Genomic DNA, 19300 nt, shown 5'->3' on the forward strand with positions numbered 1-19300 from the left:
TCAACTATCAACTGAAACACATCCGCCAGTGTTTTCATGCTACATAATCTGATTTCCCCAACCGAATCCCATCACTTAGGCAAAACAGCCTTTCCGGCAGCTCGAGCCGCCTCCAGGGCACCATGCAGACCATACTGAGAGTAAACACCGTTGATTCGCTGTGTCGAGTTGAGGTTCTTGACCACCACGATCTGGAAACAAGTAGCCGAGCCTTGACGGGATCCGATGGTGGAATAAGCCAGGAAAATCTCCCAGATCTGTTCTCAAGTCAGCTATTTCGCTATGAATTAGGTTGATGGAGATACTACATACTCGGAACCATCGAACGCCATATTTGGCTTTGACCTTTTCGGCGTTTCCAAGCCAGTTCCTGTACCATCGCCAGAGAGTGCCGGAATAATGAACACCGACAGTATCAACACTGACCAAGTTAGTAAATACCTAGAATAGGGTCAAGTAACTTACCTCTTGACCTCAAATCCAGCGCTTTCAAGACATCCAACATAAAACGCCAAGGGCGTCGATGCATCAGCGCCAGGGAAGATATACTTATTCAGAAACAAGCCCCAAATGAAATCTTCATACTGCCACGCCTTTCGGAATCCCGACATCTGCACATACATCGCCCCATCATCCTCCAGCAAGTCATAACACTGCCGAAAGAACCCCGTCAGCCGCCTCACGCCAACATGCTCCGCCATCTCAAGCTGCGTGATCTTGTCAAACTTTTGCTCCGGGATATCGCGATAATCACAGCACAACAGCCGGCTCTGCTCCTCGCTAACGCCTGCTTTTCTCAAACCGTCGTTTCCCCACTCAACCTGGTTTCGTGCCAGAGTCACACCCGTGACGTGCGCGCCGTAGTTCAAGCTTGCGAATTTCGCCAGGGTGCCCCAGCCGCAGCCGATGTCGAGGACTCGGTCGCCGGGCTGGATGTTGATTTTCTGGCAGACGATGGCGAGTTTGTTGTCTTGCATCTCTTCAAGCGTTTCTTCGCGATCGGGGTCTGAGATGATACCGGTGGTGTATATCATTCGTGGGCCGAGGAACCAAGCGTAATGATCATTTCCGCTATCGTAATTGGTGCGAACCTGCTCTTCGTCTTGCGAGCGCAAATGAAGAATGACATCGGGGAAGAAAGTGAATAGAATATAATTGAAAGTCTCGCTGGTGAAATTAAACGTCGCCCAGTCATGGCGATACTCAAGTATCTCCAGGGCGTCGGCGTTGAGATCGACTTGGCCTGTGAAATAAAGTTCAAAGAATTTACTCATGGGTACTTTGTGGCGGCCTGTGTATCGCGCGCGAAGTTGGTCCGTTTTGAAGGTGAGGTAGAACTCGATCGGTCGGCCGGGAAGATGGACTTTATCGTTGATTCGCGGGCTCAGTTTGGACATGAAGGTCCAAATGACGACCAGCACAGGGACTGTGGTGAAGATGGCGAGGAAAAGCGCAAGTTTGAGACCGCCGCCGAGTTTCCATGATAGCCATTGGGGAACGCCGTAGAGAGCGATGCCGAGAAAGATGTTGGACCATTGTTCGTATCCGGGGCCGTCGGCGGGTAGCGGAGCGTTTTTGATAGCGGGAGACTATTCGCAGTAATTAGCAGATGTGACAAGATACAAATGCGACGACCTGCATTGGTCAGAGGAACGCCCGGGTTCTTGCCGGTAGAGAGTACGTCAGCGGGCGCTTTGGGAGTTGCGATAAAGTCAATGTCGCTGCTCAAATGAGCACCTCCATTGAGGCCATTCTGCTTCAGGGCCATGGTCAATGACTCTTACCCGCAGAAAGACATGAAAAGAATCAGGTGTGAGGATGAAAGGATAAACACGAGATAAAGCGGTCAAAGCAACCCTTTTAATCGCACGGCATGCTGAGCTGATGCATCAAACCACCTCCAAAAATGATGTGAGGCCCCGCTGCATCCGGGCCTCACAGGACGTGCATCCCTGCCCAAAAGCGATAGGAGAGAAGAATGTAACCGAGATGAAGAGGGTTATCATGAAATTGGGACGCGTAATTGGATGCCTCTGCAGCATGCAGTGTATTCTGGTGCCTATCGGATTTATTCTGTAGCCTAATTTATTGGCGTTTGGGCATGCCACGCTGAGGTGCGGCGCTGCAATTATGCCTGGTGTGACTTGGCGGGCGGAGGACATCCCCGGGCCCGAGACTGTAGACTGGGGAGATTTGCACGTGCTTTTCTGTTAGTTTTGGTGAGGAAGTTCCACGTAAGGCTGTGCCACCTTGGCGAAGAGGGGGTTCTTCAGTAGGGAAACGTAAACGTGCCAGAGGAATACTTGTTGGTGGCTGCCCGGTGTTACGCCTGCCTCTACGACCAGGCCCAGGAGAGAACGGTTTCAGGGAGAGATCCATATGGAGTCTGGCTGGCACGCGGGAGATCGGCGCCAGGCACCGCGATTCTGACACTCTGCGCTAAACCCTATCTTGAAACGTTGCTATCGAGTCACGAAGCATTTGACTGTAAAAGAAAGTGTATAGCGTCATGAAATGATGTTCGATAAACAAATTAAACAGTTTTAAAAGCTTTGACTTATATAGAATGCCTCTTACTATTCATTAATTTCATAAAACGATTTACTCCTGGGCATAGGGTGAATGAATGAAGCTAGGGTAGGTGATGTTCATCAAGGCAAATGATGTGCGATACAGCCACATCAAAGTGCTGACATGACCTAGGACGCCCTGATCTTCACTATAAGTCTTTCGCTTAATATTAGACATTTCTGAATAACTAGATCTCCGTTGTGGCTTCTTCTTCGCGTTGGACTTCAGCTCACCATGGCGCGTCATGCACAAGGATCACAGGCGCTTTACAAGCGCTTCATGATGTTCTTGATAGCTCAAGCTCTGCACATTGCCTGTGAAAAGTCGCCGTCCAGTGAGATGATTCATTCGATGATGGCCAAGATCTCAAGGCGGCTCTGCAAGTTTGGGGATGTTGACGATGGAGCATGGCTTCATGTTATCAAGGATATCGTCTCATCAGCCTCTGGAAAGCTGAAGGAGAGATGGGCCAATATTCAGCAACGAAATGGACAGTCACTTGACCTTGAAACCTTGGCTGAGTTCATATTCGAAGAGCATACCGACTTCTTATTGCCCGAACTCGATAAGTTTCTCGCGTCTATACCCCGGCGTCAACAGTTGTCAAATACTAAAGAATTCAAGGCCAAGCCTATTGCCTTGGCCCTAGATCCTCTTACTATCCCCACAGTCAATGGCTCTGTCAACAGTGACAACAAGTCTTTTGAGCTCGCGGCTGTGGAGACTTGGATGGAGAATTACCTCGGCAACTGGCTTGAGTATCACTTAAGCGGTGAGCAATCATGCCACGGTCTGAAGACACTGCTTGAGCACTATCATATGTCTGCGGATAGATGATATACAAGAATTCCGGAGCGCATGCTAAAGATGCTTCTTACTGTCGGTGAGATCTGGGTGGCTATTCATAAAATGGCTGTCCACCACAACCCTCTGTTGTTGAAGTACAGAAATGAGATCCCTCGGGAGGTCTTTAGCGATCTACTTCTCCATTCAAAGACCGACATGGAGCGTTTACATCGGTTGGAAGAATACCTCGAAGATGCGTCCGGAAAACTAAAGCTATCAGCACTTTTGTCATATGGCTAACGACCATCCCTCGCCGTGAGTACTTTAGACAATGCCCAAAGCTCCAAGAGAAGAAAGAACAGATCGAGCGCAGTGCACAGCGCGATCGCGATAAGAAACTCAAGCAGTTTTGCGAACTCAAAGCAAAGTACGACGCTATCATGAAGAAGTATGACGACATGCAATGCGAAAAGGTCCTTCAAGTCCAATACGACGTGGAGTATTACGTCCATACCAAGAATAAGTGCAGACGCTGTGCTCTCCCCGCCAAAGCAAAGAAGCTCAAGATCAGCCCTCACGAGTGGCCTCTCCCAGCAGCTGAACTTGAGGCTGAAACGTCTGTTTTTGAGATGGATGTACCCGTCACTTTTGCCTTGTGGCTAGATGCTACGGTTTACTTCTTGGATAACATCTTGAGATTTGAATCGTTTTGCGCTGGAGACTATCCACGGGCGTCCTTTCCGTTGACGACGTATAAGCCTCTCAGCCCCTGGTTCGAATCGCAACGGCATAGAGTCCAACTGCTCTCTGAGATTAAACCGCACTCTCAGACACATCGCAATCAGAAATCTATCGAAACATGTACTGAGGCTGATGTATGTCTCAACAACGGTCTTCGATTTCAGTATCATGATAGCTCTAGAAATACCTTCCTGGCTACCTTCAAACCGACGACCGAAATGTCAAAGCGCTGCACTATCAAACTTCCAAGCAGAGCTCATGCCTTGCAAAGATTCATGGCTCGAAAATGGGTTTGTGAGAACGGAGAATGAGGCGGCAGTGCACATCGACCTTATCTGTGTCGAGACGTTCAATCTGGAGGGTGAGTGCTTTGAACAGGTATTGGCTGACGAAGAGCAAGCGGCTATACTGTTGGAAATCTCGATCATCGCCCATAATAACGCCGACTTCGAACAGCTTCAGAAGGATGCATTGTTCAGTGTTATGCTCGACAGATATAGAATCATAATGCACAGAGCCTTGCCTATTCTGGTGAGCGAAATAACCTCCAAGGGTAGTTTATGTATCGATACAGCCATTAAGCGAAGATGGCCCGACTTTGCACGAGAGGGTGAGTGGTCGGTGGTTTCTGATCACTGGATCACAGAAATCACCGTAAACCTCCAAGTTTATATTAGCCTTCTCACAGGACAGTTATTGGTTAATGGAATACCTGTCTCACGACTTCCTCAGAAGTACGAGACTCATCATGAGTATCTGAAACTATTCAGGTCTGCGAGTATGGAAGTCATGCCCAGCAACCTGCCAAACATGAGCTTCTGTGCGACCAAGACGTTTCACGGGTATACGGTTTCATCTCGGTATGTAGAGAGCTAAGGGCGTTGATGATCTTCTTGTTCCTCTTTCTAGGGATGGCTCGACGTTTGACTTGATACCATCAAGGAACCTCCACGGTTATTTTCCTGGGGACTTCACCGACAATCACATTCATTGGTTTGAGGATGCGTCTGGAGAAGTTGAGTTCTGCCACTTCAGCGACCCTTGGCCAAGAATGAATACAGAGAGGTGGCATTTACGAAAGGATATTGACACATGGAAGCTATCCCTTGACAAGAAAAGTGTTCTTATATAGGCTTAACTAAAGAATATCTAGAAATAGCAGTAAATTAAGTATAAATTAATAAGATAATAAAATAAGATCAAGGCAGTAGAGATACTATAATGCCCTATAGTAGAGAACAGGCAGGGAGGGAGTATGTCTTGGTAGTTTTACTATAAGATATAATAATAAAGAGATATCTAGATCTGCAATTCTGTTTAAAAAAAAAATAAGGAAATTAAACCTTTTCCTTAAGAGGCCCTTTAATCTTTCTCTTTAATTAAATAACAGCTTCCTAAACTTATGCCTAATCTGACTCGAAAGCAGAATTAATAATAACAGTATAGTTGGTTTAACAAAGAAAGTATAATACTTAACAAAAATCTTAAAAACTAAAGGAATAGCTAGAACTTAGACAGAGTAAGTCATTTCTAGATAAATATATGTCAAGTGATAAGCCTTTCTATCCGAGCTATATGTTTACCCGGTTGAAACTACACTTTTGACCATGAGATAATGTCTTTCTACAAGTTTATCCTGCCTTCTCCACGGGAGCATTATTCGCCGAGGTCGTTGCTGCAAGGCCATTAGCAGGAAGTTTCGATTCCCCATCCCCTATCTCCCCATCCCATCCATGATCAACAAGATATGCATGGAACCTCTTGTCATTCTCGCTCAAGTCCTCTCCAGTGATATTCGGGATAAAGAAGTATGTCACTAAAACTCCCGCTATGCCACAAATTGCAGCGATGATAAATGTCCAGCGCTTTCCCAAAGTCTGTTGAATGGGCTTGAAAGCCTGAGTACCAACCGCTGCGCCAGTCTTACCCAGCGCTGCGCTGATGCCGTAGCATGTTCCGCGGACGCTTGTTGCGTAGCTTTCGGACGAGAGCAGACCAAGCATATCTCCAGGCCCAAGATTTCCAGAAGACTGCATGAGACCATAGAAAACGACAAACAAGGGCACAATCTTGGTGATTTTGTCGTATGAACAGCCAATGATCAAACCAAACACCAGATATCCCGCGAACCCTACCATCATGGTATTCTTCCTGCCCACCCTGTCGCACATCCAAGCACCAATGAATACGCCAGGAAGAGCAATGCAACCGAGGAGGAGCTGCCATTCTGCCGTGTGTAAAAGAGTGTTGCCGCCCTCGGGTACGACGGAGGCAAGGATGGTGCCCGAGAAGACCCCGTTTGGAAACGTTACAAAGTCGTACAAGAACCAAGCACCACAAGTGCCAATGAGTGTTTTCCAATAGTAACGAAGGACGAGGGCATAAGGAACCCTTCTTTTGATTGCACCCTGGCGGTAGAGCTTCGAGTTGAGCATGCGTAATCGGAAGTAGAAGACAGTGAGAGGTAGCAAGATCCCGATTCCAAAACAGACACGCCACACAGTTGAGAGGTTTTCAGCTCCAGCGGCTGAGAGAACAACCATGAAAATAGAGACTGCAAGCGGGCCCCCAAAAGACAGCGGCAGATTTGTGACAAGGATGAAAATCGGTCCTCGTTTGTTCAATGCTCGCTCATTGGCACTTTCAGAGGCGGATGTGCTACTCGCAGGATACTCGCCACCAGTCCCAAAGCCAACGACTCCTCGAGCTACCGTCAGCATCCAAAACATGCCATCGATGCTCGTGCCGTGTGCTGCTGTGGCTAGAATACCGCCGACGACAATGCACAGTGTAGTGAGCACAATGGCTGTCTTTCGTCCAAGATAGTCGCACGTGAGACCAATGGCGATCTGACCGAGAATCTCGCCAATGAGGAGAGCGTTGGACACCCGCGTACTGACGGACGATGTATACTGCTGAGGATATTCTTTCTTGAACAGTACATTTGACATAGTCATCAGATTATTCTGATATCCATCTGATATTAGTGCTGCTCCTGCACAAAAAATTGTAAAGACGTCCGATATTCGTTGGCGACGAAGCATGACATCTTGCGTTGAGCCTTCAACGCTGATGCAGGCATTGGCGGCTTTGCTTTCATGTTGACCATCCTTGGTGTCCGGTTGAGTATCAGACATGTTGAGGGAGTGTAGTGCAGGAAATCTACAGAAATCAAACAGACTTGGAACGCGAAACCGTTGATTTTATACTTGTTAGATCCTTTGTCGTGTAAACCAAGAACTTGCCGGTTTCCCGTTTGCAGTCCCAATTGGGCAAATCACCATAAGCGCTAGTCCTATCCACCGATTTCCGACATCCGAGTTGGCCTATTACAGTTCTTATGCCAGCCATGTGGCTTGCGATATCCACAACATGGATATCACAACTTAGTTATCGCACGGCATTGAAACTTTTGACGTCCAGTTTTCATATCAAAACAGGTCGATAGTCGGTGAAAGGACTGAATATAGATCACTTTTCATATAGTGTGAACTTTGTTTAGCCAAGTTAAGATTACGCAAGCTTCTTATGTTGGCCACGTGCAAGGCTGAACAAGACTGTTCTCGGCAGATTCAAGTACCGTGCCTCAAAGCCAGGCTTCCAATTGGGTTTCAGCAATCTCCCGCCCTGTGGAAAAGATTTTCGAGTTTTTATCGCCTGAAATATCCTTAAGTTCGCCTTGGTATCGGATAGTTCAACGTCTGGGTCAAACTTAACTGACCAGACCCATAAACGTAAAACACCTTCCAATACCAGCTAATTTTGAAGCGACCAAGGCCCTGCTCCGCCAGACTGAGCGAGTTGCAAGGCTTGCTGCCTTGAAGAGCTATGTAACCTTGAAGAGCTATGTAACCTTGAAGATTGTATCGCAAAATATACATTGTGCTCAACTTGACAGTTAAAACTCCAGAAATTATCCTCAGCATCTTTCCAATCATGATGTGTGCAATAGATTCCATAGCGACCACGACCTTCTGGGCGATTTCTGGAACATCTGCCATTTCCATTGAAGTGCTCTGTAAGCGCTCAATGATGCCTTGCCTGCCTGACTCAACGGCGCAAGGCGGGCGTGATGGCCAAGATTCGGTCTGCACTGTCGTTTCCAGCTGTTTGGCTTCCGTTTCTACATTCTCTGTTCGTCGTCAGGTATACCAAGAAACCTCAAGAGGCATCGAACTTTGGTATCGTCAGTAGACTAACCCTTGTATCGTAGCAGCGCGGGCCATATGGCCGGCCAATCTAGTTTTTGCCCACTGAGGAAGAGTGCAAGATAACCGCTGTTGCGTACGACGTGCCGCCCGCACTGCACTCATCAGCACCATGGCCCAGTGTTGAGCCACAGCAATTGTTGGACGCAGGCCACGGAGATCTGTGAACTGTACTGCGAAGCCAGGAACAGTCCTTCCAACAGCTGTCTAAAGTAGCTGTTCTGAGTCGTTGGATTTCTTCCTTCAAGACGTGACGTACTGCTGTAGGGACTCCTTATAATTGCTAGATCAGAAGGAGTCAAACACTTGGTCTCCGAGGATCTGTGCATCGGGCTGTACCTAGTACACTGTCAACGGCGTTGATCTTGAGGAATTCTCCGTCCCTCCGCTATTCAAGGATCTCTACCTGGTATACTCCCCAACGAGATACGCGCAGTGGAAAATGCCACAAAATAGTAAACCGTTCCGATGATAGTCGACGGGCAAACGTAAGATGGCAGACGGTTTCCATCTTTCTCCCACTGCAGGCAGTATGTCACAACAGCCACAAAAGCCAAAACACCAACTTGCAAAAGTGTGCCTATAGAAGCAACAGTAGGGAATCTAGCTGGGACAGATTGTCGGCAACCGGTTCGGATGGGATGACGGCCTGTCATTAGGGCCGAGCGCGTGGGAACACAGTCGCCCGCCATGTTAAAGTTGTGAAGAAGTGGTTTAAGAAGAAGACATTTGAACTGACCCCTCTCTTGGGCTCTTCGCTTGCAATCTCAGACTGAAATACAGGGCCTTGAGGAATGAGCTACTGATACCCGGCACAGATCGCCATCATTTACTTAGCTTGGTCGATGTAACTTGATGAGGATCTGAACTCCAAGTCCAACAACGGTTAGCGCGACTGGCGCCATCGCGGGGCCTCCTTATCTCCAGCGCGGGGAAAGCTTCGGCGAACTCGACTTTGTTTATCATTATCCCAAACATATTTCCTCACCATGATCTACCGCCAGGAATGGCCGACACTCCCCCAAATCGCAAACGAAGCAGTGTCCGACGTGCCAACGTGACGGCCTGCCAGCGATGCAAGTCCCGAAAACAGCGCTGTGACCAGAACATCCCAGCATGCTCATCTTGTGACCGTGCTGGAGTGCCGTGTGTAAGTGTTGATGTAGACGGACAATCTGTGCCTCGAAGGTATTAGATTTTGCTTCTTTTCTCTCGATTGCATGCTTACTTGAACGCCCTCAGTTATATCAAGAATCTCGAGGATCGGGTCGCTGAGCTTGAGATTGCTCTTCGAAATCAAGGGATAGACACCGAGTCCGGAGTTAGCCGAGCTTCCCAGGATGCTCTTGAATCAACACCAGAGACGCACAGCTCTGATAATCTGAATTTACTGCGCTTGCTAGTACCCAGGCCAAATGATGTACAGCACCCCCAAGACTCAGCCTACCATACTCTCCTTGATACCATCACTGTACCAGACACGATCAAATTTCCTCCCAGACCTACCACTATCCAACTCACCGCCACATACTTTGAACACTCTAGCTTTTTCTCCCCGGTCTTGAACCAGAAATCATTTCAAGATACCATTGCTCTCTTGTATCAAAACCAGACGTCTTCCGACCAGGGCACCTCAGTACAGAGATTCCAGCTCTGTATGGTCCTAGCCATCGCCATCAGGCTTCTCAACAGGACAGATTCTTCCGTTCCCACGACTGCATCCGACTCGTTCTTCGCCTCGGCTATTGGAATACTCACCGAACGGCCGCAAGCTACTTGGAGTGGCGACCTGGAGCATCTCCAGAACCTTCTCCTCATTGTACAATATACCATTTTCGCCTCGAATCTCTCTGCGGCTTGGCACTTCATTGGTCTAGCAACACGATTGGCTATTGATCTCGACCTTCTCAACGAAACCCGTCTGTCCGTTGTAGACGAGGCGCAGGAGAATGAAGCAGAGGTGAATAAGAGACGCCGGGTTTTCTGGTCCACATACATTCTCGAAACAAACCTCTGCGTCATCCTTAATCGTCCACGATCAATACCCGACGAAGCTATCTTTACCCCTCTCCCATCCACAGGCGGACCCGAGTCGTCAAGTCCACTGGCAAATCACTGCATTCTGTTCCGCCAACTGGAGTACGAAATCTTCCACACGCTTAACTACAAAACACCCGCGAACGGCAGCTTCTTCGATTACAAGACCTGGAAGATGGGCATGAAGGATCGTCTTGTGGAATGGCATGCAAATGTACCTGCCCTGGACCCAACATCCAAGCTCGCACCCCAGAACTTCTTCGACGGCGCTTTATACATGACTCTTGTCTCTCTGTTATCGCCATCTCGTCACTTTCCTCACCTTTCGGAAGACGAGCTGAGAGATCTCGCGCAGTATGCTTCCACGAGCATCGAACTTTACAGAGAGGGTTTCAAAGAAGGAAAGTTGAGGTTCTACTGGCGAACGACGCCCAATCTATTTCAATCTGGTGCAGCTTTAATCCACTGCATTAAGCGTCTTACGCTGCAAGGTGCAGCTTTTGATGTGAAAGCGCTGAAGAGTCGAGTATCTGTCTGTTCAACGGTCCTGTGGGGAATGGCAGAGCGGTATCCCCCTGGAGCTTCATACCGTGACCGTTTCGATGAGATGTTGGCTACTATTGACGAAATGGCCTCGGAGCTACCGGTAGATATGTCAGTTGACTTCCTGTTTGGACATAACGTATTGCCTTCGTTGGACTTGGATGGGGCAGCGACACTATGGACGCCAATGCCGCCTACTTTGGATCCGTGGATATTGGATCAAACATGATTGTAATGGCAGTCAACCATCAGCGTTTCGATCAGATACTCATTTTAATTTACACAACTAAGTTCTTTACTTTGGTCCTCTATCTTAATCAGACCTGCCCTTAAAGACCCTTGAGCGGGTCCGGCGGTGCCGGATCACTCCTCAAACTATTCTCAAACGCAGCCCTCAACTTCATAACCGGTTGCATGACCCAAGTGTTATAAGCCAGGATATCCGTCTCCTCCTTTGGATCTCTCACCACATTGAATAGATATGGAGACTCCAGCTTTCCAGACGATTGATTGACCTTTGGTTCCCAGACCAGATGAAGCTTCCAGTCCTTCCACTTGACAGCGCGCAGCTCATCCTTGATGTAGAAGAGGAAGCCCTCACGCTGGGACTTGACAGCAGCGGGATCCTTGAAGAATGCTACTTGGCTGATACCATCAATGGGTCTATCGGATGGTGCTTCCGCGCCTGCTATCTCGAGGATGCTTGTGAAGATATCGGTGACGTGGATTGTTTCGTTGGATGTAACTCCAGCCGGGACTTTTCCAGGCCATCTGATGATGAATGGGACTCTCAAGCTTCCCTCCATGGCGGTGTGATATGTCCCGGACCACGGACCGGCAGTACCCCTGTATGGGGGTCTAAACTCAGGTCCATTGTCAGAAGCAAATATCAAGACTGTGTTTTCGCGAACTCCAAGGTCATCCAGATGGTCGATCAATTGGCCAACTCGGTAGTCCATCTCGGCCATAGAGTCAGCGAATTCTCCCTGTCCTGTCTTCCCCTCAAAATCGCGATGCGGCAGAGTCGGGAAATGCAGATGGACGAGTGGATGATATAAGAAAAAGGGCTTCTCTGCTGCGACTTGACGTGACAGCCAATCTTTTGACTGGTCAACCAGCATTTCATCGATCAACCGTCTCTTTTCGAGATCATACACACAGACGTTCTCAGAGCCCTGCCCGGCAACACCTTTCATGATATACGGCAGCTCGGCAACTTCAGGTGTATATCCCAAAGCCGACGTAAACTGGCTCTCATCAGTCGTCCTCGGAATCCCAAACCATTCGTCAAATCCCCTGTCGGAAGGGTACCGACCAGGAATATCACCAAGATGCCATTTCCCATGATGAGCCGTCGCGTAACCCCCTGGCTTGAGACATTCAGGCAGTGTACGCTCCCAGTTTGTAAGACCCTGGGGAAACCCAGCCGGGACAGACTGTCGGCACCCGGTCCGGATAGGATGACGCCCTGTCATGAGGGCCGAGCGCGTGGGAACGCAGTCACTCTCAACGTTGAAGTTGTGAAGGAGAAGACCTTCAGTGGCGAGCTTGTCGATGCGTGGTGTTGCAGCGCCACGCAGAATGCCTCCGCCATAGCAGCCGAGCTCACCCCAGCCGAGATTATCAGCTAGGATGAGCACGATGTTTGGTTTCGATGGATGATTAGACATTTCCAAAATGTTTCAATTTGTTGACCCTGGGCTCGCCATTGATTCAGCTTCATTTAAACTCCTATGTGAGCTCATTTTCTTCGTCGATCACGTCTACTCTACATAGGGCTCAGCTTGAAACCATCGGCGACTCGTCCGAAACCCCACATTTTCGCTCATCGCCGACGCTCACCTCCGATGACTAGACGATCCCCCCCGTAGATTATCTAGCAAACCTTCTTGACGGGTAAAGATACGCGACCTCGACAATCAATGTTGTGCGCACAAGATTGTCTTTGATACCTTATCATGTTTGTGAGCTACAACTCCTGGTATGGTGATGAAAGGGTATAAAGACGGATGATAGTCGACCACTGGACGATCAATTCGATACAGGGCTTGAGTTGTACACCACGTTGAACCTGATATCACCATGGCTCTAGATCGCTCTCCCAAAATGGAATCTATTAAGAATGATAAAGAACGCTACGAAATTGATGATGCCCCGCAGTCAATTGCTGCGCAGCCTGTTTGGACAGACGATGAAGAGAAGGCAGTCGTCAGAAAGTAGGTTGACAATCCTTTTTCCAACTGACATCAAAGCTCATGTATCAGACTCGACATGATCCTCATGCCTCTCCTCGTCCTCGGCTTCTACGCCCTCCAGCTCGACCGCAGCAACATCAGCAACGCCCTAACCGACACGCTAACAACCGATCTAAACATCACCCAAGACGACGTCAACCTCGGCGACCAGCTCATGATGGCCGGCATTATCGTCGCCGAGATCCCCTCCAACATCGTCCTCCAGAAGCTCGGCGCGCCGATCTGGCTCACGGGCCAGGTACTCGTCTGGGGCACAATTGCCCTGACGCAAGCTTGGGTTACGAATGTGCACTCGTTCTTTGCGACGCGTTTTCTGCTGGGCTTCTGCGAGGCTGGGTTCATACCGGGTGGGCAGTATATGCTTGCGCTGTTTTATCGGGAGAAGGAGTTGGCGCTGAGAACGTCGATTTTCTATTTCGGGAATTATTTTGCTACTGCTACGGGGTCATTGATCGCTGCGGGTGTTTTGCAGATGGGCGGTATAGCTGGTCTGGCTGGTTGGCAGTGGCTCTTTATCAGTTCGTTCCTCTTGCATTGCCCTGTCATGGATATTGCTAACATCAGGAAGTCGAGGGCATTTTTACCCTGTTAGTCTTCTTCGTCTTCATCCTTCTTCTTCCTCGATCTCCAATGCATACCAAACCCATTCATGGCTGTTTCGACCTCTTCACCTCTCGTGAGCGCGAAATCATGCACGACAGGATCTATCAAGAAGACATCTCCAAGACTGAAGCCCACGCAAGGATTACCATCCGAGGCATCATCGCCGCCCTCGCCAATTATCGTATCTGGATCCACACTATTCTAAACCTCGTATCGCTCGCTCCCAAGGGCGGTCTTCAACTCTACGGCCCAACCATCATTCGAAGCCTGGGTTTTAGCAAGATCAACTCCAACCTTTTAAACTCGGTCAGCAGCTTCCTCGTCGTGTTCCTCAGCTTCGCCATCGCCTGGGCCTCCGACAAGACGAAGCAGCGAGGCCTGTGGTGCATGGTCGCGTTTCTTTGGAGTATCACATTCGGCAGTGCTTTGTTTGGATCGACTGACAAGGGCAAGTGGACCAAATATGCACTCTTTACCCTCTTAAGTAGTGGCAATGCACTGTCTCAGGGGCTGAATGATGCCTGGTTGAGTATCAATGCTCAATCTGCTGAGACGCGCAGTATTGGATTGGCTATGGTCGTCATTGGGAGCAATGCTGGTGGATTAGCTGGAAAGCAGCTGTTTCGCGAGAGCGATGCGCCAAAGTATACAAAGGGGTTTCTGGCTATTATTTTATTGTATGCTGCTTCTTTGCCTATCACTGCTGCTATCATGGGGGTTTATTGGAGGCAGAATAAGAAATTGGAGAGGGGGCTTGTTGAGGATGAGGGTGATGCTGATGAGCGGACAGGAAGAAGCCAGCGCTTTCAGCTGTAGATGGGATAAATTGCTGTGGATCTAGAGTATGCTTCGTGATCTTTCAAGCGTGTATAATCTCTTTGTTAGCAGTGTATGCAGAGAACATCAGGCTGTACGTATACCTCATTCCTTGGGACGAAATCCTCATGAACATTTGCCTTGCGCTGGCAAGAAAGATTATAACCATTGAATGAATACTGTACTTGAGTGCATAAGCTCTTTATGGTCTGGCAGCTGTTTGGCACTGCAAACGCATCGCTCTGCTTCACTGTGATACCACGTGACGCAAACAACATCAAGTCACCAAGCCACCTCACAACAAACTGACGACGTCGCCGCTTCTCATTTTACTCTTTGCTCTTACAACAAAAGCCACATCTCCTGTTTCCTTCTTGATCAACCTTTCATCTTCATCTGGTGTTCGTCATGTATCGCATGTCCAAGCGCGAGGGTACAAGCAACAATCCGAGCCATTCCTTGCGTGACCTGCCTCCTCTCTCCATACCCAAGAAGCGCAAGCGGATAATGTCTGAGTAGGTCGCTTTTCATCTGTTGGCGTTGCTGATCTGACCTTGTCGCAGAAAGCCCTCGCGACTACTCGCTTGCCCCCTCGAGATTCAGCTTCTAGTCTTGGAATCTGTCCCCAGGGACGGTCTGGCCGCCTTGTGCCTCGTCAACAAGCATCTCGCCCGTATCGCCCAGCCGGTTCTTCACAGGGAGCTCGATGTCAACTGTCCTCGCGTCAGCTTCAAATACCACGCTGCCCCGCTCGTCCTTGTCTTGCGAACTCTCCTCTCACGACCTGACCTGGCTCGAGCTGTCCATCATCTGCGTTTCGATGGATACGACTTTGTCGAGAGACGCCTTAATGAACATCCGGCCACGCCAATCTTCCACCTCACAGATGGAGACAAGCTGAAGGCAGTCGATTTCATCAAGGCTTTGGATCTCTACCAAGGGCTTGACTGGGCTAAAGGTTTCTTGCTGGGCCGTGTTGACTGTCTTGTCAGTCTCCTGGTGGCTCTTACGCCGAAAGTCAGAAGCATCTATCTCGGCGAGTTCTTCTCTGTTGAGATCTTCTACCTCCGAATGCTGTTGAGTCCCGAGAGTTTCGGCAACCCAGGAGGCAGCAACGTACACAAGTTTGAGCATCTCCGCCGTGTGACCGTCGACAACCATTGCGCGCCATACCACCACACCCGTTTCGATTTCAACAACGTCTACCAAGACTTTTTTCGTCTTCTTATGCTTGAGAGTCTGTCTATCTCGGGCAGCTTTCCCGAGGAATCGCAGACCTTCAACATCGTGACGAAGTTGGAACATCTCAACCGCCTGGATCTAAAGCGAATTAGTGGAGAGGAGCTTGGGCGAATTCTTTCCATCGCACCCAATCTCAAAGAGCTAAAATATAACTACGCCTGGTATCCGCCGACAAATATGCGTTCGTCCCCCGACCAGACACTGTACTTGACCACGCTACGCGATTCCCTGGAAAGCCATCGATTGAAACTCGAAAAGCTCGAGCTCCTCCTTCTCGACGACAGCGACGTCCTGAACGAAGGGCCAGTGGATACGGTCTATCCATTTCAGCTTGGGGGCCACTCTCTCAAACTGCACGACTTCTCGAATCTTCACACTCTTACTGCCCCATGGATCTTAATTGCTGGTCCGTCGGCCGGGGAACACCCTCCACCACTGCGCCACCTCATCCCGAAGTCCGTGGTGCAGCTGGCCTTGACAGACGATCTGTTTCTACAGTCGTACTGGAAATGGGAGCCCGATGAGATTTGTGAGATGCTAATCGATTACTTTTACGACTTGGGGGATACAAAGACTGCCCTGGCCGAGATGGTCCTTGTGGGACCGCTAATTTCGAGATTGGAGAATGAGGTCGAGTTCGATAATGCGAGTCGGCTTGCTTATTCTGTGGGTGTCGATCTTTGTGTAGATGATCTGAGCATTCATGTATGTGACGCATTGGATGAAGCGGATGAGCGTGCACGTCGCTATGGGCAGCCCCGAGAACCAGTACGACCACAGGTGTTTGGTTTGGCACATATGTTGTGATGGAGGCTGCCTAGGTTGTATCTCATTCGGAAGAGATGATTTTGATGCAAGCGTCGTTCATTCAAGGTTGGCGAATTAATTACAAAACTACTGAGGCATGTTGGCGATCTCGTTGTGGCAATGGGATATCCAGCGCCGTGGTTTGCTTTTTGCTTCTTGGTAAAGAGAAAAATGAATCAAAAAAATTGTATCTTTCACGTAAAGCTTCCAACTTGATAGGTGCGGGCCATTTTCAGCACATGTCTCAGAACTGCAGATGTCGTCGTCATTCATTCTTGTAGTCCTTTCATCAACCAAATCAGCATCGTACAAGCTACAAAGATCTCGCCAGAATTCGATTAACCTAAACTCTGCCTTCAATATATCCTTAACATTCATTTTAGGTGTCAAAAATGGATAAGAGCTCGTGGGAGACTCGAGCAGCAGCCAAGCGCGCCGCCACCCTAGACAAGATTCCTTCAGAATGGAGATTATCCTCTGAGGACATCGAACGAGCTCAAAGCCAACGCGACATCACAGGACCTTTTATTGAGCAGTTCCTTGACGAAGAAACAGTTTCTATCACATCATTAAAGACTGTTGAGATTTTAAATGCTGTATCGGAACGAGAACTCACAGCCACCAAGGTAGTGAGGGCATTTTGTCAACGAGCGGCAGTCGCTCATCAGATCGTGAGTACTAGCGAGGCTCTCTACAAGATTTTGTAAGGCGGTGAAGTTGACATGATGCTCAGAATAATTGTCTTCACGAAATCATCTTTGATCAAGCATTGGAACGCGCCCAGTTCCTGGACGATTACTTTACCAAACATGGAAAGACGCTCGGACCACTTCATGGTCTGCCTGTCAGTCTCAAAGACCAATTCCACGTGAAAGGTGTCGATACAACAATGGGTTACGTTGGTTGGGTAGACGGCAATCTAGGTATTGACTCTAATAAGTCTCACACGATAGAAAGCCAGATTGTCAGCGAGCTACTCTCCCTTGGAGCCGTGCTATACTGCAAGACAAGCCTACCCCAAACCCTTCTCTTCGGCGAGACAAAAAACAACATCATCGGCCAGACCCTAAACCCAATAAATCAGAACTTATCTTGCGGTGGCTCGTCAGGTGGTGAAGCAGCGCTGATGGCATTGGGCGGAAGTTGCATTGGCGTAGGGACAGATATCGGTGGGTCGCTGCGAATACCAGCTGGTTTTTGCGGAATCTTTTCGATAAAGCCGACGTCAAATCGACTAAGCTATCGGGACGTTGCGAATACGAATCCCGGGCAGGATACATATCGATCTACGATTGGATTTATGGGCACGTCGATTGATGCACTGGAGGTGGTGTTTAAGGCTGTTCTTATGACGGAACCTTGGATGAAAGACCCAGCTGTTATACCGATTCCGTTTCGAAAAGACGTCACCGAGTCGTATCGGAGACGAGCGGATGAGAAAGGAAATGCCAAGTTTGGGGAGAGGCCACTGAAAATGGGCGTGCTTTGGTGTGATGGGATGGTCGGACTACATCCGCCTGTTCTTCGTGGGCTGGAGGTAGTGGTTGAGGCGCTGAAGAAGGCTGGACACAAGGTATGCGCCAACGAGTGAGTCAAGACTAGCAGCTGACGGATAGCAGGTTGTTGACTGGAAGCCACCATCGCATGGAACGGCAACAAACATTCACGCAAGTGCCTCGTCCCTTGAACCTGTGAATACGCTTACAAAATGCAACAGGGAGGGTTTCTCAGCGCAGACGGAGCGCACGACATCCACCAACACCTCAAACGATCCGGCGAACGTCTAATCCAAGACTTGCAAGACGGTCTCAATCTGAAAACCCCAACAGAATTACTCAAGTATCAAGATCTTACCATCCAAGGTCTTGAGTACGAGCGGCAGTATTCCGATTACTGGAACTCCACCGCTGAATCGGATGGTACCTTATCAACACCCGAAGTTGACCGTCATACTAACAACTCATAGGTCAAATCGTAGACGCTGTTCTCATGCCTGTAGCGCCTCATGCAGCTGTGATACCTGGAAAGTTCTACCACGGAGGTTAGTAGTCTGAGGCGCTGTTTCATGTGTCGGTGCTAAGATGGTGCAGCCTATACTGATGCGATGAACTTGACCAATTACACGGCCGTTATCATTCTTACGATTAGAGCAGATACGAGAGTTGATGTTTTTGATGAGGGGTATGAACCGCTGGGTGAGATGGATAGGAAGAATTGGCAAGCTTGTAAGTTGCCCACACTGCAATCGATGTCCCATGGCTTTTGGACTTAGCTAACTACTACAGACGACGCAGATTTGTATGACGGCGCTCCAGTAGGCGTCCAAATCGTAGGCCGAAAGTTCGAAGAAGAGAAATGCCTAGCGATAGCTCGAATAGTCCACGCCGTCGTCCAGAGCGCAGCGTAGTTAGCCTCTAACAAAAAGCGGAAACACACGATTACGGAAATAGAAAGCAAAGAACTGGTTTCATCTGCCGAAGGATACTCGAGCTGTATACCGTTTCTGTACAAGAATGCCAAGAAGCCAACCTCTTTTTGGGAATCACGTTCATGTTTCAAGGTTGTATTGCATGAACAGCTGAAAAGTGATAGCTTCTCGGCGGGTTGTTCTCCGTTCTTTGACATTTTGATTCCGCGGCAGGGGGGCCATTTCAAACCACGTGGCTTGAGGGGCCAGAACCGATGGAGCGG

The 19300-nt window shown here is 48.9% G+C and overlaps 9 protein-coding genes across 9 annotated transcripts; 6 read left to right on the plus strand and 3 right to left on the minus strand.

The window, feature by feature from the left end:
• Positions 1 to 71: 71 nt before the first annotated feature.
• MT1 (Sphingolipid C9-methyltransferase 1) lies at positions 72 to 1768 on the minus strand (the record flags this gene model as incomplete). Its single annotated transcript, XM_044828937.1, has 4 exons — positions 72 to 257; positions 313 to 421; positions 466 to 1589; positions 1640 to 1768. The coding sequence occupies 4 exons, from the start codon at positions 1766 to 1768 to the stop codon at positions 72 to 74; spliced, it is 1548 nt and encodes a 515-aa protein (XP_044675612.1).
• A 1037-nt stretch (positions 1769 to 2805) lies between these two features.
• Positions 2806 to 4396, plus strand: J7337_011389 (uncharacterized protein; the record flags this gene model as incomplete). Its single annotated transcript, XM_044828938.1, has 4 exons — positions 2806 to 3392; positions 3417 to 3614; positions 3686 to 4232; positions 4280 to 4396. The coding sequence occupies 4 exons, from the start codon at positions 2806 to 2808 to the stop codon at positions 4394 to 4396; spliced, it is 1449 nt and encodes a 482-aa protein (XP_044675613.1).
• Positions 4397 to 5729: 1333 nt separating this feature from the next.
• GIT1 (Plasma membrane permease, mediates uptake of glycerophosphoinositol and glycerophosphocholine) lies at positions 5730 to 7235 on the minus strand (the record flags this gene model as incomplete). The annotated part of the gene is made up of 1 exon (XM_044828939.1): positions 5730 to 7235. One exon carries the CDS (start codon positions 7233 to 7235, stop codon positions 5730 to 5732), a length of 1506 nt encoding a protein of 501 aa, XP_044675614.1.
• A 2077-nt stretch (positions 7236 to 9312) lies between these two features.
• On the plus strand, positions 9313 to 11115 carry J7337_011391 (uncharacterized protein; the record flags this gene model as incomplete). Its single annotated transcript, XM_044828940.1, has 2 exons — positions 9313 to 9494; positions 9549 to 11115. The coding sequence occupies 2 exons, from the start codon at positions 9313 to 9315 to the stop codon at positions 11113 to 11115; spliced, it is 1749 nt and encodes a 582-aa protein (XP_044675615.1).
• Positions 11116 to 11215: 100 nt separating this feature from the next.
• J7337_011392 (uncharacterized protein) lies at positions 11216 to 12556 on the minus strand (the record flags this gene model as incomplete). The annotated part of the gene is made up of 1 exon (XM_044828941.1): positions 11216 to 12556. One exon carries the CDS (start codon positions 12554 to 12556, stop codon positions 11216 to 11218), a length of 1341 nt encoding a protein of 446 aa, XP_044675616.1.
• Positions 12557 to 12968: 412 nt separating this feature from the next.
• J7337_011393 (uncharacterized protein) lies at positions 12969 to 14560 on the plus strand (the record flags this gene model as incomplete). The annotated part of the gene is made up of 3 exons (XM_044828942.1): positions 12969 to 13102; positions 13151 to 13659; positions 13710 to 14560. 3 exons carry the CDS (start codon positions 12969 to 12971, stop codon positions 14558 to 14560), a joined length of 1494 nt encoding a protein of 497 aa, XP_044675617.1.
• Positions 14561 to 14968: 408 nt separating this feature from the next.
• On the plus strand, positions 14969 to 16609 carry J7337_011394 (uncharacterized protein; the record flags this gene model as incomplete). Its single annotated transcript, XM_044828943.1, has 2 exons — positions 14969 to 15075; positions 15124 to 16609. 2 exons carry the CDS (start codon positions 14969 to 14971, stop codon positions 16607 to 16609), a joined length of 1593 nt encoding a protein of 530 aa, XP_044675618.1.
• Positions 16610 to 17001: 392 nt separating this feature from the next.
• J7337_011395 (uncharacterized protein) lies at positions 17002 to 18200 on the plus strand (the record flags this gene model as incomplete). Its single annotated transcript, XM_044828944.1, has 2 exons — positions 17002 to 17235; positions 17343 to 18200. 2 exons carry the CDS (start codon positions 17002 to 17004, stop codon positions 18198 to 18200), a joined length of 1092 nt encoding a protein of 363 aa, XP_044675619.1.
• A 117-nt stretch (positions 18201 to 18317) lies between these two features.
• J7337_011396 (uncharacterized protein) lies at positions 18318 to 18655 on the plus strand (the record flags this gene model as incomplete). Its single annotated transcript, XM_044828945.1, has 2 exons — positions 18318 to 18528; positions 18576 to 18655. 2 exons carry the CDS (start codon positions 18318 to 18320, stop codon positions 18653 to 18655), a joined length of 291 nt encoding a protein of 96 aa, XP_044675620.1.
• Positions 18656 to 19300: the final 645 nt, after the last annotated feature.

This window comes from Fusarium musae, chromosome 9 (genome assembly GCF_019915245.1).
Source record: "Fusarium musae strain F31 chromosome 9, whole genome shotgun sequence".
NCBI classification, from domain to species: Eukaryota; Fungi; Ascomycota; class Sordariomycetes; order Hypocreales; family Nectriaceae; genus Fusarium; species Fusarium musae.